Source organism: Monodon monoceros, unplaced genomic scaffold, assembly GCF_005190385.1.
Source record: "Monodon monoceros isolate NGI ecotype Baffin Bay Population unplaced genomic scaffold, NGI_Narwhal_1 Super_Scaffold_18, whole genome shotgun sequence".
NCBI lineage: Eukaryota > Metazoa > Chordata > Mammalia > Artiodactyla > Monodontidae > Monodon > Monodon monoceros.
The window spans coordinates 179591050-179610746 of record NW_021703774.1 but is presented as its reverse complement, the minus strand read 5'-3'; the positions used below and the strand labels follow the sequence as shown (position 1 = coordinate 179610746).

Here is a 19697-nt window from a genome sequence, read left to right as displayed (position 1 = left end):
GTTGGTGCCTTCACAGCCTCACCAAGTTTCTTACGAGGAAGTTCCGGCATTGACTGGGAAGGAACGGGACCCTGAAATGAGGACTGGGATGTCTGGTTGGGCTCAGATGAAGCTGAGAACCTTGAACCCCCAGGGTCCTCTGAGCCCCTCCAGGGTCTGAGGAGATGAGCCCTTCTTCACTATATTTATTTATTTTTGGCTGTGTTGGGTCTTCGTTTCTGTGCGAGGGCTTTCTCTAGTTGCGGCGAGTGGGGGCCACTCTTCATCAAGGTGCGCGGGCCTCTCACTGTTGCGGCCTCTCCTGTTGCTGAGCACAGGCTCCAGACGCGCAGGTTCAGTAGTTGTGGCTCACTGGCCCAATTGCTCCGCGGCATGTGGGATCTTCCCGGACCGGGGCACGAACCCGTGTCCCCCGCATCGGCAGGCGGACTCTCAACCACTGCGCCACCAGGGAAGCCCGAGCCCTTCTTCACTATAAACCCTGCGAGAACCTCACGTGGATCAGGTGCCTAGAAAGAGGATCCTCATTCTACTCAACCCCCCAGCCCCTGTTGACCCCAGACCCATAAGTAGGGTCCAGTCTCAGCACGCTCAGGGTGGGGGAAAGTACATCTTTCCCAGAAGGAAATAGCGTATCCACCCAAAGAATTTCAAGATATAATTAATTGACACTGAGAAACCTGAAGATTATGTGTGGGGATTGGGTCTAGGGGTGTCAGACCACAGTGGAGGGAGCCCAGCACTGGGCTGGGTTGGCTCCATTCATATGGGTGCACCTGCCAAAGATTCTGAATTTGTGTGTTGCCTCATGGCAGCTGCGGGTAGTGACTCTATCTGGACTTAATGGTGGTCTGTAGCTAATGAAGCTGAGATGCCAGAACCTCCCTTGTGTGCCACAGAGGAAGGAACCCAATGGCACAGGGAGATGACATGTTGGAGTGGACTTACCACACATGACCCGTGCCCCCGCTACAGACCCAGGAAGGGTCATGGGACTTACTTTCTCCTTAGGTCTATTTCTGTGATAAACTATATGAACACCTTTCCCAATTGTGAACCATCCTTGCATTCCCGTGTACGTTGCTTGTGGTGTGTTATTCTTTTAACGTGCTGTTGGATTCAGGTTTGTTGGTATTTCATTTACGGTTTCTGAACTGGAAATCTCTAAACGAAATTGGTTTGTGGCTTTCATTTGGTTGAGATCATGCATTCTTCAAAAAAGAACTTGGAAGGGAACTGTAGTCACTATCTTGTAATAAACTATAATGGAAAAGAATCGAAAGAAAAGAATACAGATATATACACATATAACTGAATCCCTTTGCTGTACACCAGACACTAACACAGTATTGTAAATCAACTATACTTCGATGGAAAAAAAAAGAACTTGGAAGCTTTTCTTCTTTTTCTTGGCTATGAAGGAGTTTAAAGCAATTACGAGTTGACTGTTCTTTAAAGGCTGGCAGATCTTCCCTGACACCATCTGGAACTGGAGCTGCTTTGAGGAAAGCTCCCTAACCACCTTCTGTTTCCCTCCACGGTAATTGTCCTGTGTAATATTTACGTCTACTCTGGACTTAGTTTAGTTAAATAATGTTTTCCTAGGAACCTATACATTTCATCCAGCCCTTCAAATTTATTTGCGCAGAAATTGAGAAGAGTAATGCCTTATGATTCTCTAAATTTCCTGTTATTTTGTCCTTATTACTTAAAAAAAATTTGTCTTTGTGCTTTTTCCATCTTTCTAGATTAAGTTAGCTACTGGTTCATCTATTTGATATTTGAAGAATTGTATTTTGGATTTCTGAGTTCTTCCATTTTTCTATTCCTAATTCATTAATTTCTGCTCCTATTGTTACTAATTCCTACCTGCTGATTTTCTCTATTTTATTGTCTTTTTTTAACTTCTCAGGATGAAGATGTGCTTCATATTCGTTGGTCAGTTATATACTCAGGGTGTGAACCTCCCTCTGGACACTGTATCCCTTAGGGGTTTCCCTGGACTGTTTTTGTCACAATTATTTTTTCCAATATTCTGCAATTCCAGATTTGATTTCCTGTTGGATCCAAGAGGTGTTTCACCTGCAGGGAATTTTTTTTTTTTTGCGTTACGCGGGCCTCTCACTGCTGTGGCCTCTCCTGTTGCAGAGCACAGGCTCTGGACGCGCAGGCTCAGCGGCCATGGCTCACGGGCCCAGCTGCTCCGTGGCATGTGGGATCCTCCTGGACCGGGGCACGAACCCGTGTCCCCTGCATCGGCAGGTGGACTCTCAACCACTGCACCACCAGGGAAGCCCCTCCTGCAGGGAATTTTAAAAAATTAATTTATAGCTTTATCGCCTTGAGAGTAGGTAATGCTCTCTGTACCACATCATAAACATTTTCTCGGTGACCTGAAATGTGATTTTGAGAAAACAAGGTGCAGCATCCGCTCTGGGGGAGGAGTCTGATTTGCGTCAGACCCACCTGATCGTCTGCTCTGGAGGCCGTCCGGCGCCCGCTAGCCCTTGTCCACTTGGGCACCACAACAGGAGGCTGGGACAGTGGCCTCACGTGTACCTACAGATGTGAGAACCACCCCCTGCCCGGTTGGAGGTGGGCGGGGACGACTCGGGGCAGGGCAGACTTGGCCCGTGGAGCTGGGAGGATGAGCCCTCTCTGCAGGTCCCGTAGGCCTGTCTTCTGTTGAAGCTGCCCGGAGAGCTGGGAGCTTGGGAGTGGTCCCCAGACATCCCGGCTAACTTGACTGTGACCATCTGTGAACCTTTGGACATTTCCAGCCTCAGCTTTCAGAACAGGACGAGCTTACTTCAGCCTCCAGTGAGAAAAAGGAAGCAGTAACACGTGAAAAGCTTCTGGGAGATGCGCTTGGTGGTGAGGGACTTGACAGTAGTTAGCTCCACCTTCCCAGCTTTTGCCCTGGAGGAGGGGGGAGAGGAAGCCGCGGGCTGAGGCCCACTTGTGAGCAGTCCTGGCGCCCAGCAGGGGCAGGCGATGAGGCCAGGCGGCCAGGCTGCAGGGAGAGGGCTGCCCTCTGTGCCTTCTGTCGGGACACATCCAGGCCCGGCTTCTCAGCCTCCAGCTCAGCAGTGAGCAGCCGGGGGTGGGAGGCACGTCGGGGGCTCCACAAAGAGCATCAGGTCCTGGAGAGCTGTGGTGAGTCGGGCACCTGCAGGCTCAGCACGGGGATCTCTGGCCTTGAGGGGACGGATGAGGGCAGGACGTCTTGCGGGGAGGACAGCAGGGGCGAACGCACCCCATGGCCCCCGGCTTTACCCGATGGCCCGTCCAGCAGTTGCGTTCGGGAACAGGAGAGAAAAACTGCGTAACTCGGACCTGGCTTCTTTGAAACCCCAGTGATGGGAGAAGGGTGGGCTTCTCCGCTCCCGCCAGGAGAGAAGGTTTTCCAAGCAAACTGGTGAGCAGGGGTGGCTCAGTTTAATCCACGTAGGAAGCGCCCTGACATCAGGCAGCTTTGCCGGAGACCTGCCGAGTAGACGTCTGGCTGCTCTGCTCATCGGGGGGCCCCTCGGGGGGCGGAGGGCTCTGCACGGCAGGTGGGGGAGGAGGCACTGGGTTCCCTGGAGAACAACCTTGATGAAAGCGTGGGTTTGGGGCCCAGCTTGGGAGTTTTGTCCTTGTGGGGGCCCAGGCCCTGCAGGAGGCTGGCCCGAACGTCAGGCCAGGGTCAAGGGCTGCTTCACACCTGGAGAAGGGCTTCCTGGGCTGGCACCGTCTCCCCAGGGCCACGAGGGGCCGGCCTGAACCCCGTCCACCCTGCAGGTCCCAAGCCAGAGACAGGACTGGGGCTGCTCTCTGAGGCCCGAGCCCCACGTGTAGGCCAAGAGGGTCGCAGCTTTGGGGACCAGGCTGCTGTTGAAGGGAGGGTGTCTGAGCCTCCTGGGATGGTGACTCAGGCAAGTGGGGAGCTCTCCGCTCTGCTTCCCGAGGCTAGTTGTCACCAGCCCACCCCAGGACTGGGAGGAGGGGGAGGGTGGGTGAGCACCTCCCTGATCTGGGGGCGGGGTGCACCCCAGGGTCTGGAGAGAAATGCTAACGACAGGGGGGCCCACGGCTGGGCCTGGGGAGCGCTGGCTCAGTGGAGCCGGCAGCCCGAGGCTGCCTCCCTCCGGATTCTCGCCTTCAGTCTCTTCAGGCCGCTGTGCTCCGGGTCCACCAGGAGGCCGCCCTCGGCTGCCGTCCAGGCCTCCGTGTAGCGCTGCTCGTCCAGGCAGTGCTGCGCCCTGCACAGGAGCGCGTGGGCAGTGGGGGCCCGGCCTGGCCGCTGCCACAGGTTGCTCTGGGCTAGGGCGGGCGCCAGCCTGAGGGCCTGGGTAAAGGCCCCGGCGGCCCCGGCCTCGTCCCCCAGGCTCAGAAGCAGGCGGCCCTGGGAGCAGAAGTCCTCCGCCCGTGCCTGGAGGTCACCGTCCCCTGAACCCTCTCGGAGCACGTGGTCCAGGTCCCCGAGTGCCCGGCCAAACTCCCGTAGCTCGGCTAGGCAGGCAGCCCGCCGGCGCAGGTGACAGGTGCTACCGCCACCTGCCAGGACGGCCAGTGAGCAGTAGCCCAGCGCCTGGCCGGGCTGCCCTGAGTTCATGAGGGTGTCAGCTTCCTGGGCTGCGGCCTGCACAGAAAGGACGGAGGGAGGAAGGTCAGGTCAACCCAGAACACTGAAGGCCCCTCACGGGCTGGCCGCTGCTTGTTCCCCAGGCAGAAGATGCCCGCTCCCTCTGGAAGGGGTGGAGGCACAGCGTGGAGGCACCCGCTGCAATCCCTCCACCCTGCAAGCTCTCCCTAGGCAGGCCCTGCTCAGAAGGCATCCTCCCCCTCCTCACTGCCCTACTGCCCCACCTGCGGGCCCAGCTTCTCTTACCGGGGTGACCTCCTCCTTCCCCTCCCCTTCCCAGCCTCCTGCCCTGCCCACCCACCGAGGCCGCCCTGGCCCCGAGGACAGAAGCAAACACCGCCTCCGCTGAGCCTGCTCCTTGGGCCTCCCCCTGCGCCCCGGGTCAGAAAAGCAGGGTCAGCTTTGCGCTACCGTGCTTCTCACTTTGCTAACCAACGAGCTGCTCCCGCAGGCCCTGTGGAGCCAGAGTCAAGGCCAGGGAGACACTCTCCGGGCGCCCCCTGCACTGCCAGCGCCTGCCAGCATGACCCAGGGGCTGGGGTTGCGTTTGCTCCCCAGGGACGGGCAAAGCGGTGCGTCCAGGAGGGCTGTGGCGGACTCAGCCTCGCTGGATGCTGCAGGGCCAGAGGCCAGAGGTCAGAGGGCGCTGTCCGCCCTAGCACTTCTCTCCCTGGGGACTGCTGGATTGAGTCCCCTGCTGCCCCCGTCTGGATGGCGCAGCCCTGAGGGCAGATGCCTTCCTCTGGCCCCCAGGCTCACTCTCCTTTTCTGAGTGTGACTGAAGCCCACTCTCCAAACCTGCCAAAATGCCTTACCTCTTCCGCCGAATTGGCCTGGATAAATCCGCTGGCCTCATTCGTCTCCTCCTGCTGCCAAGAGCCCACAGTGGCCCCCCACGGACTGAACGGGCACATTCCAGACCCTCCCTCTTCCATGCAGCCAGGTGCTAGCAACGCCCCCGATCCCCGCCTGTCCCCAGGAGAGCACAGGGCACCCAGCACCCGGCGGGCTGAACGCATGGCCCTGTCTTCCCACCAGCCCGACTGCGCACACAGGCTGGCGGGAGGCCGGAGGCCGGGCTGGAGCCGGTTCGGCCCTGCTGTGCGACGCGGAGCGGCGACCCATCCTTTCCGTGCAGCGCCCTCCCCACGGGCTCTGCGTGGTCCTCCCGGAGCTGGGGAGAAGTGCGGCGCCACCGGCCGTGCAGCCGTACTATCGCCGGAAACGGGGCGCCACTACTTCCGTCTCACTTCTGGGTCGGCCCTCGTCGCCTGGCCACGGCCAACGTGGAGCGAATTCTCGCGGCACCGAATCTGGGCTCCAGGCGGCCCTGCCTAGTGCTCTCCTCCGGGCCCAGGCCGTCGTTTCAACTCAGAGACAGAGCCCTGCTCAGCTCCGCCTTGTGAACCTAGAGACGCTCACCTAGCTCCCCGCTCCCAGCTTAGAGCCCCCCTCCCCCCGCCTCAAGGCTCTGAGACCCCAGCCAGGCCCCCTCCTCCGACATCCCCGGGCTCCGCGGCCGCTCCTCTGAGTTCTAGGCCTTGTTAACACGCTCCTTGGCCCCCTCAGCCCTACGAGGGCTGTCCCCCCCTGCATGACCCGTTGCTCGCTTCACTCCTCCGTCCCTAACGCTCGTTTAGCCAACAACCCTATTGACCCCCTCGTTGACACACCTAGTGCGGTTTTAGTTTCCTTGAAGGACCCTGAGTGACAGAGCCCACGGAAGCACAAGGAGGTGAAATACTTGCCCCAGGCCGCGCAGGGGTTTGATTCACTGGCTGATGCTTCTGGCCCCGCCCCACTCCAACCTGCTGGTCCCTTCACTGCCCACCCCCTCCAAAGCCCTGCCTCCAGCAAGTGAAGGGAATAAGGTGGCCAGACCAGGATGGAGAACACCCTTCCCTCTGCCCCCCACCCCAAGCCCCTCCTCCTGCACTCCCACACCAGCTGCATTTTGCCCACCTGTTTCCTGAACACTCTGAGATCTTTCCTGCCTCCAGGCTTTTGCCTTGGCCTACCTGTTGCCACCGTGGGCTCACCTCCAGGGCTGCCTCGCACCCCCACTGCCCCGTCTCAGGGTCTTCCATACACTTTCACTCTCTGAAGTGAACTCCCCCCCCCCCCCCCCGCCACTAAGTTGCCAGGGCCACAGTGCGGGCAGTGGCTCCACCCAAGGCCTGGTGGAAGGTGCTCTTTGTTCTTGTCAAATGAGCAGTGGAACAATCACCCACCCAAAGAGGCAGCAGCCGCAGCCCAACATCCCTTCAGGGTCCCTCTCAGTTCACGAGGGCAGGAGCTGGCCCGCCACCCGCACGCTCACTGGGAGGGACACACCTATCCTGGCCTGACCTTGGGGTTGGGGTGGGCTTCCAACGAGGGCCAGGTGTTCCTGCCTGGCTCAGTCTGGCTCTGAGGATGGGGTCCCCTCCCTCTCCCAGACCCCGAGTCAGCTGTGGCTTGTATGCCTCATGTAAAGAAGCCCTGAGGTCTCTGGGGGTGTCAGGGCTTGAGCTGGCCAGATCTGGGTGCCTCCCGCTTGAACCTCCATCCCACCCCATGTCCAAGAGAGATCAGGCGCACGGGGAGTTAGCATACCCGGAGCCCCGGGCCTGAGGGTCTCCCACCCGAGGTGCTGGAGAGGGGCTGGGCTGGGGCCTCCGTGGGGTGCTGTGCCCACCTGGGCGAGGCTCTGCCTCTCTGAGGCCTCCAGGAGACGCAGCAGGAAGCCGAGGTCCTGGGTGTCTGTCTCTGCCAGACACTGCAGGTCCTGTGTGGCAGCCGGCACATCACCCTTCTTGAGCCGGAGCAGGCCACGCCGGGCCCGGGCCGCCTCTGATGCAGGGGCCAGGTGCAGGACTTTTTGCAGGCGGGCGCCGGCCTTCTCAAAGCTGCCTGTCAGGGATTGGGGAAGGACAGTCAGGGTGGAGCTGGGGCAGGGGGGCCACTGGGAAGCCCAGTTCAGCCTTTCTTGTTGCTGGCTCTGGGAGTGGCTGGCTGATGGAGGGGCTCAGCACCGGAAGGAAGGAGCAGGGAGCAGAGGGGCACGGTGACACCATGTCGCTCACACGGACTCACCTGATGACCCAGCCCCTCGACTTGGGGGCAGTCACTACACTCTTCGACCCCCAGGTGGAGTAACAGGACTCTAAGCCCCCTCACCATGGTCACTGCAAGGACCTGCTTTCTCTTCTGAGCAGGGCTGCATGGGATTAGAGCAGCCCCGGAGGCCCTGAAGGCCTTGGTGGGGGCATCTCACAGGCTTGCAAGTGATGACGACAGGCCTGTGAGACGCAGGCTGCAGAGAGGCCTCCCTTTCAAATTAGTGCTGAAATATTTTCAAGGTTTTGCAGGGAAGACCGACACATGTGGGCCTAAGACAGTCTCACCTAGAACAGGGCACTCAGTGAACATCTGCTGAATACATGCATGAGTTAATGAGGAGGCCTGAGCATCTGAGCCTTTTACGAAACCCCACATCACTCCTTTGTCTCACCTCCTGGTGGGCAAAGCCACACGGAGGACCCATACGGGGACCAGGTCCTGGGATTCAGGCTGGAAGGGACCTTACAAGCCAGAGTCCTGAGTCTCTTTCTCCCATTTTAAAGAAAAGGATCCAGGGGTGGGAGGAACAGGGACAGACGCCCATGTTCTGCATGTCTGGGCTGACACATACCCGCTGCAGCCAGCACGTCTGCCAGGAGGATGTGCCAGCTGGGCTGCGCGGCATCCATTTCGATCAGTGCTTCCCCCGCGGCCAGGAGGCTCTGGGTGTCCTCGCTGCTCAGGCGGGCCCCTGTGCCCGGCAGCTGGATCAACAGGGCCCGGCAGCGGGATGAGAGGCCCTGCGTGATGAGGGCCTGGACCTCTGGCTTCAGAGAGCGGATCTCAGGGACCGCCGTTCTTGGGCTGAGCTTCAGAGCCGAGAGGATGTCGTCCACAGCCTCCTGCAAGGGGAGGAGGCTAGGGTGGGTGGCAGAAGTGGTCCCAGCTGGGTATCTGTCGTGTTCCTCCTGATGCCGGGTGTTGGCGACACCAGAACGGGCAGATGGCCCAGCTCCTGCCCTCCCAGCATGGGGTAGGAATGGGGGTCAGCCAACGTGAGGGCCCGTATGGTGAGCATTCATGGAGGGTGTGGTGAAACTGAGGCAAGCGTATCAGAGTTCTGGACGGGGGAAACGGTCTGGAACCCCAGAAGAGCCACACTGATAAAGAACCCGCTATGGCACAGAGGTGGGCTTGGGCTGGTACCAGAAGGGCCATGGGCCAGGGGCTGTGTGTGCAGCTTGGAGTGGCGGGGGAGGAGTCTAGAGGTCCTGACTGTGCTGTGGAAGCACACAAGGCCAGGGGGGAGGCTGGGCCCCTTTAGGAGAGCCCTGACCCTGGTGAGTCATTTGCATCTGACCTCTGACCTGGCCAACAGTCGGAAGCCATGGAGTCATCTTCAGGTCCACCCTACTATTGGTTATCTAGGTGTCTTTTGCTTTGTTTTGTTTTTTTTCCTCCCTTTCTGCCTTCCTTTGGGTTAATTGAATAGTTTTAGTATTTTATTTTAGTTCCTCCATTGGCCTTTTAACTCTGCCTCTCTAACATTTGTTGGCAGTTGTCCTATAAGGTGACAACATGTACCTTTATTTTTTGGCCCTGCTGTATGGCATGTGGGATCTTAATTCCCTGACCAGGTATCAAACCCGTGCCTCCTGCAGTGGAAGCGTGGAGTCTTTACCCCTGGACTGCTGGGGAAGTCCCCAAAATACGTATCTTTAAAGACACCGTTCCATTGTCTTCTGGCTTCCATCGTTTCTATGACAAGTCAGTCATTTTTTCATACTGCTGTATGTAATGTTTCTTTTTCCCACTGGCTGCCTTGAATATGTTCTCTTTATCTTTTGTTTTCAGAAATTTGATCAAGGTGTGCCTAGGTGTGGTTCTTTTTGTGTTTATCATCTTGGGATTTGTTGAGCTTCTTGGAAAATTTTCTGCCATTATTTCTTCAAATACATATACATATACATCATATACATATATACATACATGCATATATTTTTGCCCCATTATTTCTCCTCTGGGACTATAGTTATACGTATACTGGACTGCTTGGAATCATCCCAGAGGTCACTGAAGCTCTCTTCATTGGAAAAAGTCCTTTTCCCCTCTGCTCTTCAGATAGGATAATTTGTGTTGGTCCATCCTCAATTTTACTAACCGTTTCTTTGGCAATTTCCAACCAGCTGTTAAGCGCATCTGGTAAATTTTTAAAATTTTAGATATACTTTTCAGCTCCAGAATTTCCCCTTGATTCTTTTCATAGTTTCCATTTCTCTGCTAGGATTCCCCATCTGTTCACTCATTAGGAGAACATTTTCCTTGAAGTTCTTCACATGTTTACAATCACTGTTTTAGCATCCTTGTATGCTAATTCCAGCACCTGAGCCATCTTGAGGTGGCTGTTCAAGATGAACATCTGTTTCTATTGAGTACTTAGTTTCCTTACTGTTGGCCACATTTCCCGGTTCTCTGTGTGTCTAGCAGTTTTTGATTTGGGGCTGGACATTGTGGATGGTACATTGTAGAGAGTCTGGACTATGTCACCCTCTCATAAAGGAGGTTGTGTTTTATTCTGGTGGGTCATTTTGGTTCTGCTGGACTTGGTTTTGTTCCTTGTGAGGGCAGGTCCATTTCAGTTTTGAACTTAGTCCTAAGATATGACCTTTATTTAGGGTGTGGTCTCAGCTAAGCGCCCAAGGTATTCAGAAAGGTCTCTGCTCTGGCAGGGTCAGAATTCCAACATCTCCTGCCACGGGTGAGCTCTGCTGGGCCCCTGCATGTGCAGCCCAGACTCAGACAAGAACCACCTGGAATCCCATGAAGACTTCTCTGCACAGCCCCATGTTCTCCATTGCCCTTCCTTGCAAATTCCAGCGACTGCAGCAGCCTGGAACCCCAGTCTCTGCCTCCTCAGCTCAGCAAGCTGACTGCCCCACCTCCTCGTGCAGTAACGGGAAAGCCTCCCCAGGAAGAAAGGTTATCGTGGGGCTCCCCTTGGACTCCCCTGGTGCGGTTTCCCTTTCCTCCGGGATGGCAGTTCTCCATTGCCTGTTGTTCAGGGCCTGAAGACAGTTGTCATGTATTTTATCCAGATATTTTGTTTTCAGCAGCCCAACACCAGTTACCCTCTCCTAGCCAGCACTGGAAGTGTGCCTAGATACTTTTAAAGTCCAGCGATGGGGTTCTCCTGGAGCAGGTGTGTGGGGGATGAAGGTCTTGGAGAGACAGAGCCCTTAGATGGATGGATGGGAAGACGGTCCTCTCCGATCCTTCCTACACTATGACCGGGGCCCTACGTGACCCTGGTGCTGGCCAGTGGTACACCTGATCAGCTTGGAAAGTCCAATTCTGTGCTGACTCATGGGGATTCCAGCTGCCACATATGGAGCCCTCATTAGGGACCAGGCACCATGCTGAGTATCTGACAGCACTGAATAAGCAGCCCCCTCAAGGCTGAGCATTGATGGCCTTGAACAAACACTGCTCCCCCCCCCACCCTTATTTTACTGATATTGAAACAAGGCTCAGAGATGTTACAGGGCCTGCTCAGAAAGTTAGAGGTGGGGGAGCAGGGCTCTGGATTCTGGACCTGGCAGGCTGGCTCAGAGCTCCTCTCTTGGTGAAGGGCCAGAGGGTATGTGGGTGCTTGGCCTCAGCCCATCTCCAGGAGGAGGAAGTTCATGGGTGTGACGATGTGGGGGTGCCCCTGCTCCCTCATCCTGACTCACAGACATCCAGGCTGACTTTCCCTGCCACATGCCCTGCTGCCCTGGACAGAGCGGCAGGAGGGATGTTTCTGAGGCACCTCTCGGAGGAGTTGCTGGCATGTCGAGATCACCCAGGGGTGGGTTTCCAAGGGGTCCACCTCCTGCAGTAGGGCCCTCCTGGCTGAATCCCATCTCTGTTTAATGGGCTTGTCCCTGAGAACTACAGGTGCTTTCCCAGCACAGGAAGGGGCCTGCATAGGGTTGGGCTCCCAAGCACAAGTGTGTGCCCAGCTGGAACAGAAATCAGGCTGCTAGTGCCCTTGGGGGAAACACAGACACCCTGACAGGCAGAAACACCATCTTGAGATGCTGTCATCCCAGTGGCATCTTGGATCATTTTTCCTTGTCTCCTAAGATCCCAACCCTTAAGAAATTCAGAAACCTGGCAGGGAGGATACCTCTGGGCTGTACTTTGGCCCAGCGAAGCATCAGGGCAGACAATCGGTTTCAGTTATTCACCAATGACATTGCCCTTGGCTGCAGAGTGCCCTTGTCCAGGGCTGTTTGTTTGTGGCTGCACGTCTTCCCTTTGGAAGGTACCTGCCCTGGGCCTGCAATGGATCGCTTCCCACTGCCCCTGCACGCTGACCACCCAAATCCACAGGCCCTGTGTAGACAGCTCAGAGTGGCACCCAAGGGGGCAGCGGAGGTCTCATTACTGTAAGGTGGGGGGCCCCCTAGTAATCCTGAGGCTTTGCACATCAATCCATGCTGACTGAAGCGGGGGGGGGGGCACGGGGACTCTGCAGATGGAAGGGAAAGACTCCCCCAAACCGGGGATGTGATGGTGAGGCTCCCGTGAGCCCCGGTACAGGCGGGGGTTTGATGGATGACTGACGCTCAGATGGCCTGGCCCTGCTTCCTCTCTCTGGGGAGGCTGAGAAGGAGGGCAGCGCCTACCCTGGGCACCCCCACTTGCCCAGCCCCAGGTGGGGAGGGTGGGCCCGTACCTTCTGCTGGTCCAGGGCCAGGTGCAAGAGTGCCCGTCCGCACAGCGCCTGCACGTTCCTCGGCTCAGCCCTTAGCACGGAGGTGACGTCGAACATGGCCGTCTTCTTCTGGCCCAGGAACCCGTAACAGCGGGCGCGGGCCAGCAGGGACTCACTTGCCTGACTCCCTGGAGGAAGGGGGTGTGGCGCCAAGATGTGACCTCGGCTGGGCACAGCCAGGTTCAGTGTGTCTGCCCTCATCCAGGAGTTACTGCACCTGTCCTGTGCTCCAAGGGGCAGGGGGAGGGGGTGCAGCGGCTTTGGGGTCACCTAGGGAGCTCACAGACTGCTGGGCACCACAACACACCAGGGAACAGCACTCTGGATTGATCCAGGGGCCCTGGCTGAGGGACACGGGGAGCTCAGCCAGGAGGGGTGGCATCTGGGAGGGTTGGTGGACAGTCCGAGGGGGCTTCTGAGAGGTGGGGGCACTGCAGCTGCATCTGAAGTGAGGCCAGGGGAGGGGCGGGAGTGGGGGGAAGGGTCCACGGGGCAGGTCACAGAATGGCTGCAGCCGTGAAGGTGCCAGGCTAAGGCCCAACTCTTTGACCCTCCTGTGCCTAGGGCAGGGCGTGGTGGGTGGGCTGGGCGAGCGGGGAGACCAGGCGCACACACACAGAGCTGCCCCCGCTATTCCTAAGAAGGGCTTCGGGGGCTGGGGCCCTCATCCCCCACGGTTGGAGGGAGAGGGGTTGAGCTGGGAGAAGGGCCTCAGCTGAGTCTGGCCCTCCCACCCTCGGGGCCCTGGGTGTGCGCAATGGCGGCCCAGGATTCAGGAGAGGGTCCCAGCTCAGGTCCCAGCTGGTTGGGCCTCTCCTAGGCGTTAGCGTGCTTGCTGCAGTGAGTGGCCCAGGAGCACGCCACACCCCTGAGCCAAGCACGTGCTCAGACTCCCTGGTGCCTGACCACACCCCCTCCCCCGCATGGCAGAGGCGCCCCTTGCCCCGGGGCACCTGGCACAGGGTGGGGGCCCCGGAGGAATGAGGAACGAGGGTGGCTCCTACCTGCAGCAAAGATGGCCAGAGAGAGGTAGGCTATGGCCTCCCTGGTGTGGGCTCTGCTCTCGGCGCCGCCTGGTTGTGTCTGCAGGATGGCCAGGGCCCTTGCGTGGCAGTGGCCCTGTAGCAGCTGGCGGTCCTCATGGTGGAAGACGTCCAGGGTGGGCTGGAGGCAGGCTGTGTCTCCAGACTGGACCACCTTCTTCACCAGCTGCAGGGGCAGGGGCGTCACCACTGGTCCTCCCTGTGCCCCAGGCTGGACCAGTCCACCCCCATCCTCCGTGCAGGGGTGTGGCTCAGGGATGCAGCCCGCAAGGGCGTGGCTCATGGGGGGTGTGGCTCGTGGGGCGTGGCCCATGGGGCAGGGACTGCAGGTTGCCAGAGCTGAGCATAGGGAAAACTGGGTCTGGAGGTGTGGGCCCTGCTCTGGGCTGCTCCTCTGCTGAGTGTCAGGAGCTGGGGCGGGGGGGGGGGGCGATCCCAGTGTCCCTGAGCCGTGCCTCCTTCTCGGTGACATGGAGACCTCGCCTCGCCACATGGGCCCATGCGTCACAGGTCTGAGAAGTGTGGGGAAAGGGGGCTTTCAAGTCGTAAAGTGACAGAGGGCCCAGGGAGTCCTTCAGAAGGTGCGGAGCAAAAGCCCTGGAATCAATCCCTGCTCTGGGAGGAGCGAGACCCTCGGGGAGATATAACTTCACAGAGGCCTGCCCGATGCTGCCCCTGCTGGCTGCACCTGTGTGGACACCGGTCCCAGGCCATCCTTCCCTCCCACCCCTATGGCCCAGCTCAGGGAGACCAGAACCCAAACCAGGCCAGAGCGGAAGAGGGAAGCTGACAGGCCCCACAGCCCTGCCCCAAAGCCTGGGTCTCCCCCTGGAACATAATCTGCCACGTCCCAACAGGAAGCCCTCAGAACACCTGAGGGAGGGGAGGCAAGCAGGGCTTGAGGGCTTGGGGCTCCTCTGCTCTTCCCCCTCCCCGGGACAGGGCCACCTCCAAGCCTAGTTTACTTGGGACTAAGCTCTGCTTACACTCAACTCATGGCCCTTTTTCTTCACAACACACGAAAAGCAAATACAGAGCGCCACTGCATGCTGGAGACCTGCTGGGCCCTGGGGTACCTGCTGCAGCTAATTCTCATGAGAACCTGGAACAGCAGGGCACAGACGGGGAGACTGAGGGTCAGAGAGGTGAGGCACCTGCTGGAGGTGGCAGAACCGGGGCTGGGACAAGCTTTGCCTGTTCTCAATTCTGGGCTGCAGGGTGTTGAGCGAGGGCTGGTGGAGGCCTGGTGCCCTCCACAGAGCTGTGCCCTGTTTCCATCTGCCCTGCTGTGGCCCACCGGGGCCCCCTCACCTGGCTGGCATCATAGGAGAAGCCCCTCCGGAGCTGCAGCAGGGCCAGCCGCACCAGCACAGGGGCTGCCTGAGGCCTTCGGGAGAGGGCCACCAGCAGGGCCTTGTGGGCGTCGTCCAGGCGGCCCAGGCGGTACAGGGCATCAGCCGCCAAGAGGCGTGAAGCCTCATCCTCCGTGTCCAGCTCCATCAGGAGCATGGCCAGCTGGTACACGCCATGGGCGTCCCTGTGGAGAGAGCAGCTGGGAGAGGGCTGACCCCTGTGCTACACCCCTCTCACCTGCCCAGGGAGGCAGGCTGCAGGCAAATCCTATCCCTGCACCTGGTCCAGGCAGCGCCCCTCCCGCTGGGCCTCAGAGACCAGGTTCCTGCTGGAAGGGCCCTCGTGCCATCCCCAGAGCGCATGGCTGCCCTTTCCGACATACAGCCCTTGGCCCCCCCCCCCCCCCCCCCCCCCCCCCCCCCCGTAGGGCGGGCATTTTACAGATGAGAAATCGAGGCTGTATGCTGACTCCCAGCCAACCCTGCCTTAGCTTTCTTTTCTGTAAAAACAGGATAAAAATGGCCTTGCACGGCTCAGGGGTGCCGTAGGCAGAGCTGGATAACACCCAGGGTGCCCTCTTGGGAATGAGAAGGAGCTCCCACTGGGAAAAGGGGCCGGAGCCTCAAATTTGACAGTTCCCAGAGAGAAAAGATATAAAGGGCCCCAAATCTCTTACAAGAAAGTTCCTCCTCAGCATCAAATCAAAGCAATGCAAATTAAGGAACTAGGGGGCTGAGGAAGCCTGCGTGCGTGCGTGCGTGCCTGTGCGTGTGTGCGTGCCTGTGCGTGCGTGTAGGGGCGAGGGGGCTGACGTCAAACATGCCCCCCCCCCAGGGGCCCCTCAGCTCAGTGCTTTTAGCTTTGCTAAAACACCTTCCTGCCACCTCCCAGCTACCAGAGAAATGCAAGTCAAAACAGCTGCAGGTTCATCCACTGGGCTGGCAAAGAATTTTGCGAAAGGAGCGTGAGGGCTGGAGCGTGTGGACTGATGGGCAGGTGGGCAGCTCCAAGGTCAAGGGCCTCACGGGGGCTGTGTTCTCTCCAGGAGCTCCACCTCTGTCTCCACCCATAGCACAGGACAATGCATAGGCTGGAGGCTACCTGGGATGCGCTATAACTAAGAGCAGGCACCCTGGAATGCCCGAAGGACTGATGGCACATTCACAGGATGAGCTATGGGGCTGCCCAAGAAATGTATCTAGTGACCAAAGAAGTGTTCATGACCTAGGGAATAAAACAGGTGGGATGTATTTGCGCACAGAGCACAAATTCAGTTTAGTGGACTCCATACGCACAAGGAGGAACAACAAGGAAATGTAACAGTGGGACGACAGGTAAGTTCTATTTTTTCATTCCCATTTTTGCGTTTCTAATTTTCTTTGACAACTAAGTCCATAATGCATCCTGCCCTTTGGGACCGAGGGTCCTAAGATCCGGGACCCGGCGCTAAATCTGCCACCAAAGCTTTAAGGAAATCACCTAGCAGCTCCCTGCCTCAGTTTACTGTAAAGTAGTAGGAAACACACCGCGACTAACTTGGAGGAGACCAGAATGAAGCAGCAGCCCCAGGCGTGCAAGGGTCTAGTTTTTACCCTTCCTGCGCAGCGCGGCTGTCGGTCTCCGCAGCCTTGCTCCTGCGACCTGGCCCGCTCTCGGATCCCGGCTCCGGCCCCCGCTGCAGCATCCTGCGGCCCTCTTCCCGCAGCACGGTCATTAGCAGCCCCCGCTGGTTCCAGGGCACGTAGGCCTTTGTGACAAGCAGAGCTTCCTCGGGCCGCAGGCGGCAGGCGGTGACATAGTCCAGCGCGCCCAGGAACGCACTGCCCGCCAGCACCCGCAGCAGCCCGCGGCCGCACAGGGCTCGTACGCAGCTACCAGGGTGCGGCGGCCCCAGCTCCACCACCGCCTGGAAGTCCTCCTGGGCGCGCCCCGCGTCGCCGGTGTGCAACGCGCAGAAGCCGCGCAGCGCCAGCAGGGGCGCGCGGTCCCCAGCCCGGTCCCGCGCACGGTCCCCGGTGCTCCAGGGCCGCAGCAAGCGCTCGCACAGAGCCCGAGCGCCCACCGCGTCCCCCCGCAGCAGCAGGCACTCGGCCAGCCGGGTGCCCAGTGCCTGGCGCGCCCCGGGCGGTGCCACGCGCCACAGGACCCGGAGCGCGCGGGTCACCGGGGCCAGCAGCTCGCGGCCCGAGTCCTCGCGGAGCTCGGGGCGGCTCCGCACGGTCTCCTGGAAGCGCGCGAAGCCTATGTCCGCGGCCTCCTGCACCTGCGCCCGCAGACGCTCCCGGTCCCCGGCCGAGAGCACGGCCTCTAACTGCCTCCGCGCTCCTGAGGGCCTCTCGGAGAAGGCCTCGTGCAGGTCCCGAAGGAGGTCCTGGGCCCCGCTGTCCAGGAGGAAGGTCGCGGCAGCGCGGGTGACCAGCAGGGTGGCCCGACGCTCACCTGGAGAGAGGACAGAGGTGTTGGTCCTGCCTGTTGGGCCACGTCCTCCAGGGGAGCCACCTGCAGACCCCAGCCCTCCAGTGCTGGGACCTTCTGAAGCCTCTCACGGCGATTCCCTTGAGTCTCCCAGAAGCCCAGGACATGGCACCGGAAGGATGAGTGCTGGCAGGAGGCCCTCAGCCCATCAGGGACAGAGCAGGCTCAGAAGGGGGCAACCAGGGTGGGCCTCCCTAGCAGCTCACCTAGCACTTGGGTTCGCCACTTGCTCGCCACTTGGGCTCACAGCCAGCCCAGCAGCCCCGGACATTTCGTCACAACACCCCTGGCACTTGCAGTGATGGAGTTTAGGGCTGAGTTCCCTCTTCTGAGAGCAACCCCACTCCACCCCTGCCCCCCAGGTCAGGGCTGAGGTTCTGAGCCTGTGACGTTTTGGGGGCCAGGTGTCACGGCAGCATCTTTGTTTCCTGGCTTCTCTGGCCACGTCTTTGAAATGAGATCACCCCATCAGGTTCCGGAAAGAGGGATGATGCACCCAATGCCGCTTAACGAGCGGGGGATGTGGGGATTTACTGCATCTTGCCGTGTCTCAGTTTCCTTTTCTGCTTTATAGTGGGAACGAGGACGGTCTCCATTCACAGGGCTGCGAGGACTGAACGGATTAATGTGTGTCCAGGCCTGGAACCAGGACTGGCGGGTGGCGTCACTCAGTGAGCTTTCCCATCAGCAGCGGCCTCACCTCCACCGTCCCCATACTTTGTATCCGAGCAGCGTAAACATGTGAATTGGGGCTTGTGTGAATGGGGGCTTTCCGACTGGTAAAGAAAGCCAAGCCACCCCATCCCTGCCAGGCAGGTGCATGCCGTTGAAAGAATCGCAGAAAACCCAGTGCTGGTAGGAGCTCAAGGTCATGGGTGCCCACCCTTATAGTATTATAGGTCAGGAAAGTGCTGCTGGGGAGGGGAGTTCTCAGGGCCCGGCGAGTCACAGTGCTGGGGCACTGAACCTCCACTTCAGTGCCTTTTGCACAGACTCCTTCAGATCTTCTCCTTATAACCTAACTCAATAGCCACAACAGTAATAATCCTTTACACTGAAACAGGAGAGGGCAAAACCTTCACGTCTGCATGGAAGCAAACTTGCTACTACCCTGCCCTGTTGCCATTGTGGGTAAGTGTCACAACACAGCACATAGCCAAGTAAAAGAAGCATCTTGCACCCTGAGATCAACCAACCAACCAACAACAAGGTCACCCAGTCTACTCCTGGTGGCCAAATTTAAAGAAACTTTGAGACTTCCCTGTCATTTACTAAGTCCGGAAGAAAACACCTGTATCCCTGATTTTTGCAAGAGTTCACGGATCCTAGGGAGTTGCAGCAGATGGAGAGCCCATGGGGCCTGGGGGGCTGGTTATTATTTACCCACATGGAAGTGTGTTCTCTGCTCTGTTTCTGAGACTCCAGTTGCACACGTTAAACTTCCAGCTATTGTCTCATAGGTCACCAGGGTTCTGCTCACCTTCCAGCTGATCTCCCTATTGAGTACTTTCTACTGTACCTCAAGTTCACTGGCTCTTCTGCCGTCTCCGGTCTGCTCTGAATTGTTCATTTCAGTTGTGTTTTTCAATTCTGGAATCTCCATTTGGTTCTTTTTTTGTTTTTTTTTAATAGTTCCCACCTATCTACTGAGATTCCACAACTGTTCATTCACTATGGCCATATTTTCCTTTAGTCCTTGAATATATTTATAACAGTTCCTTTAAAGTCCTTAGTCTGCTAATTGCAGCCCTGGGATCATCTGGAGGTCAATTTCTGTTGACTTCTTTTTCTCCTGGCTGTGGCTCACCTTTTATTTTCCTGTCTCTTTGCATGCCTAGTAATTTTTTAAATTGTATACTAGACATCTGGTTGATTCTTTGTAGAGACTCTGGGTTCAGTTGTCTTCCTCTGAAGAGAATTGAATTTTGTTTTCGCAGGCAGTTAAATTGGCTAGGATCAAACTCCAAATTCTCTGTCTTCTTTGTTGGACAGCAGCTGAAATCTCCATTTAGTTCTTGCAGCTTCCAGTTGTTGCTTTTTTAGGCCACCCAGTCTCTCCCATGCGTGTATAGTTCAGTGGTCAGCTGAGGATTTAAGTGCCTTTAATACACAGATTTGGGGTCTTACCTCCCTTCCCCCTTGAATGTGGCTCTCTCTTTTTCAGGATTTGCCTTCTAACTTTACAGTCAATTTTCTCATCCCCAACTTCTGTCATATGATATCTCAAGCCAGTAAAATGGCAACTTTCTGTCCTACATGGAAAAAACATGGATTGAGGAGGCCCAAAGCTGCAAGCCTGCAAATCTTACCTGTACAGTCTTCATCTTTTAGGGGTCAGTCTCCAGTTTCTCTCTGCATTTGGTCACTGTTCGGTTGCCAACTATTTGCATTTTATATT

The 19697-nt window shown here is 57.9% G+C and overlaps 1 protein-coding gene across 1 annotated transcript in view; it reads right to left on the bottom strand.

The window, feature by feature from the left end:
* Positions 1–4096: 4096 nt before the first annotated feature.
* The window catches only part of TTC34 (tetratricopeptide repeat domain 34), a 21180-nt gene continuing 5579 nt past the window's right edge, over positions 4097–19697 (bottom strand). Inside the window, exons 2-8 of the mRNA XM_029227068.1 lie at positions 16417–17263; positions 14783–15008; positions 13433–13637; positions 12390–12556; positions 8301–8571; positions 7305–7519; positions 4097–4624 (exon numbers count right to left, since the gene is read on the bottom strand). Coding sequence (XP_029082901.1) covers positions 4097–4624; positions 7305–7519; positions 8301–8571; positions 12390–12556; positions 13433–13637; positions 14783–15008; positions 16417–17263 — 2459 coding nt within the window. The remainder of the gene's footprint in view (positions 4625–7304; positions 7520–8300; positions 8572–12389; positions 12557–13432; positions 13638–14782; positions 15009–16416; positions 17264–19697) is intronic.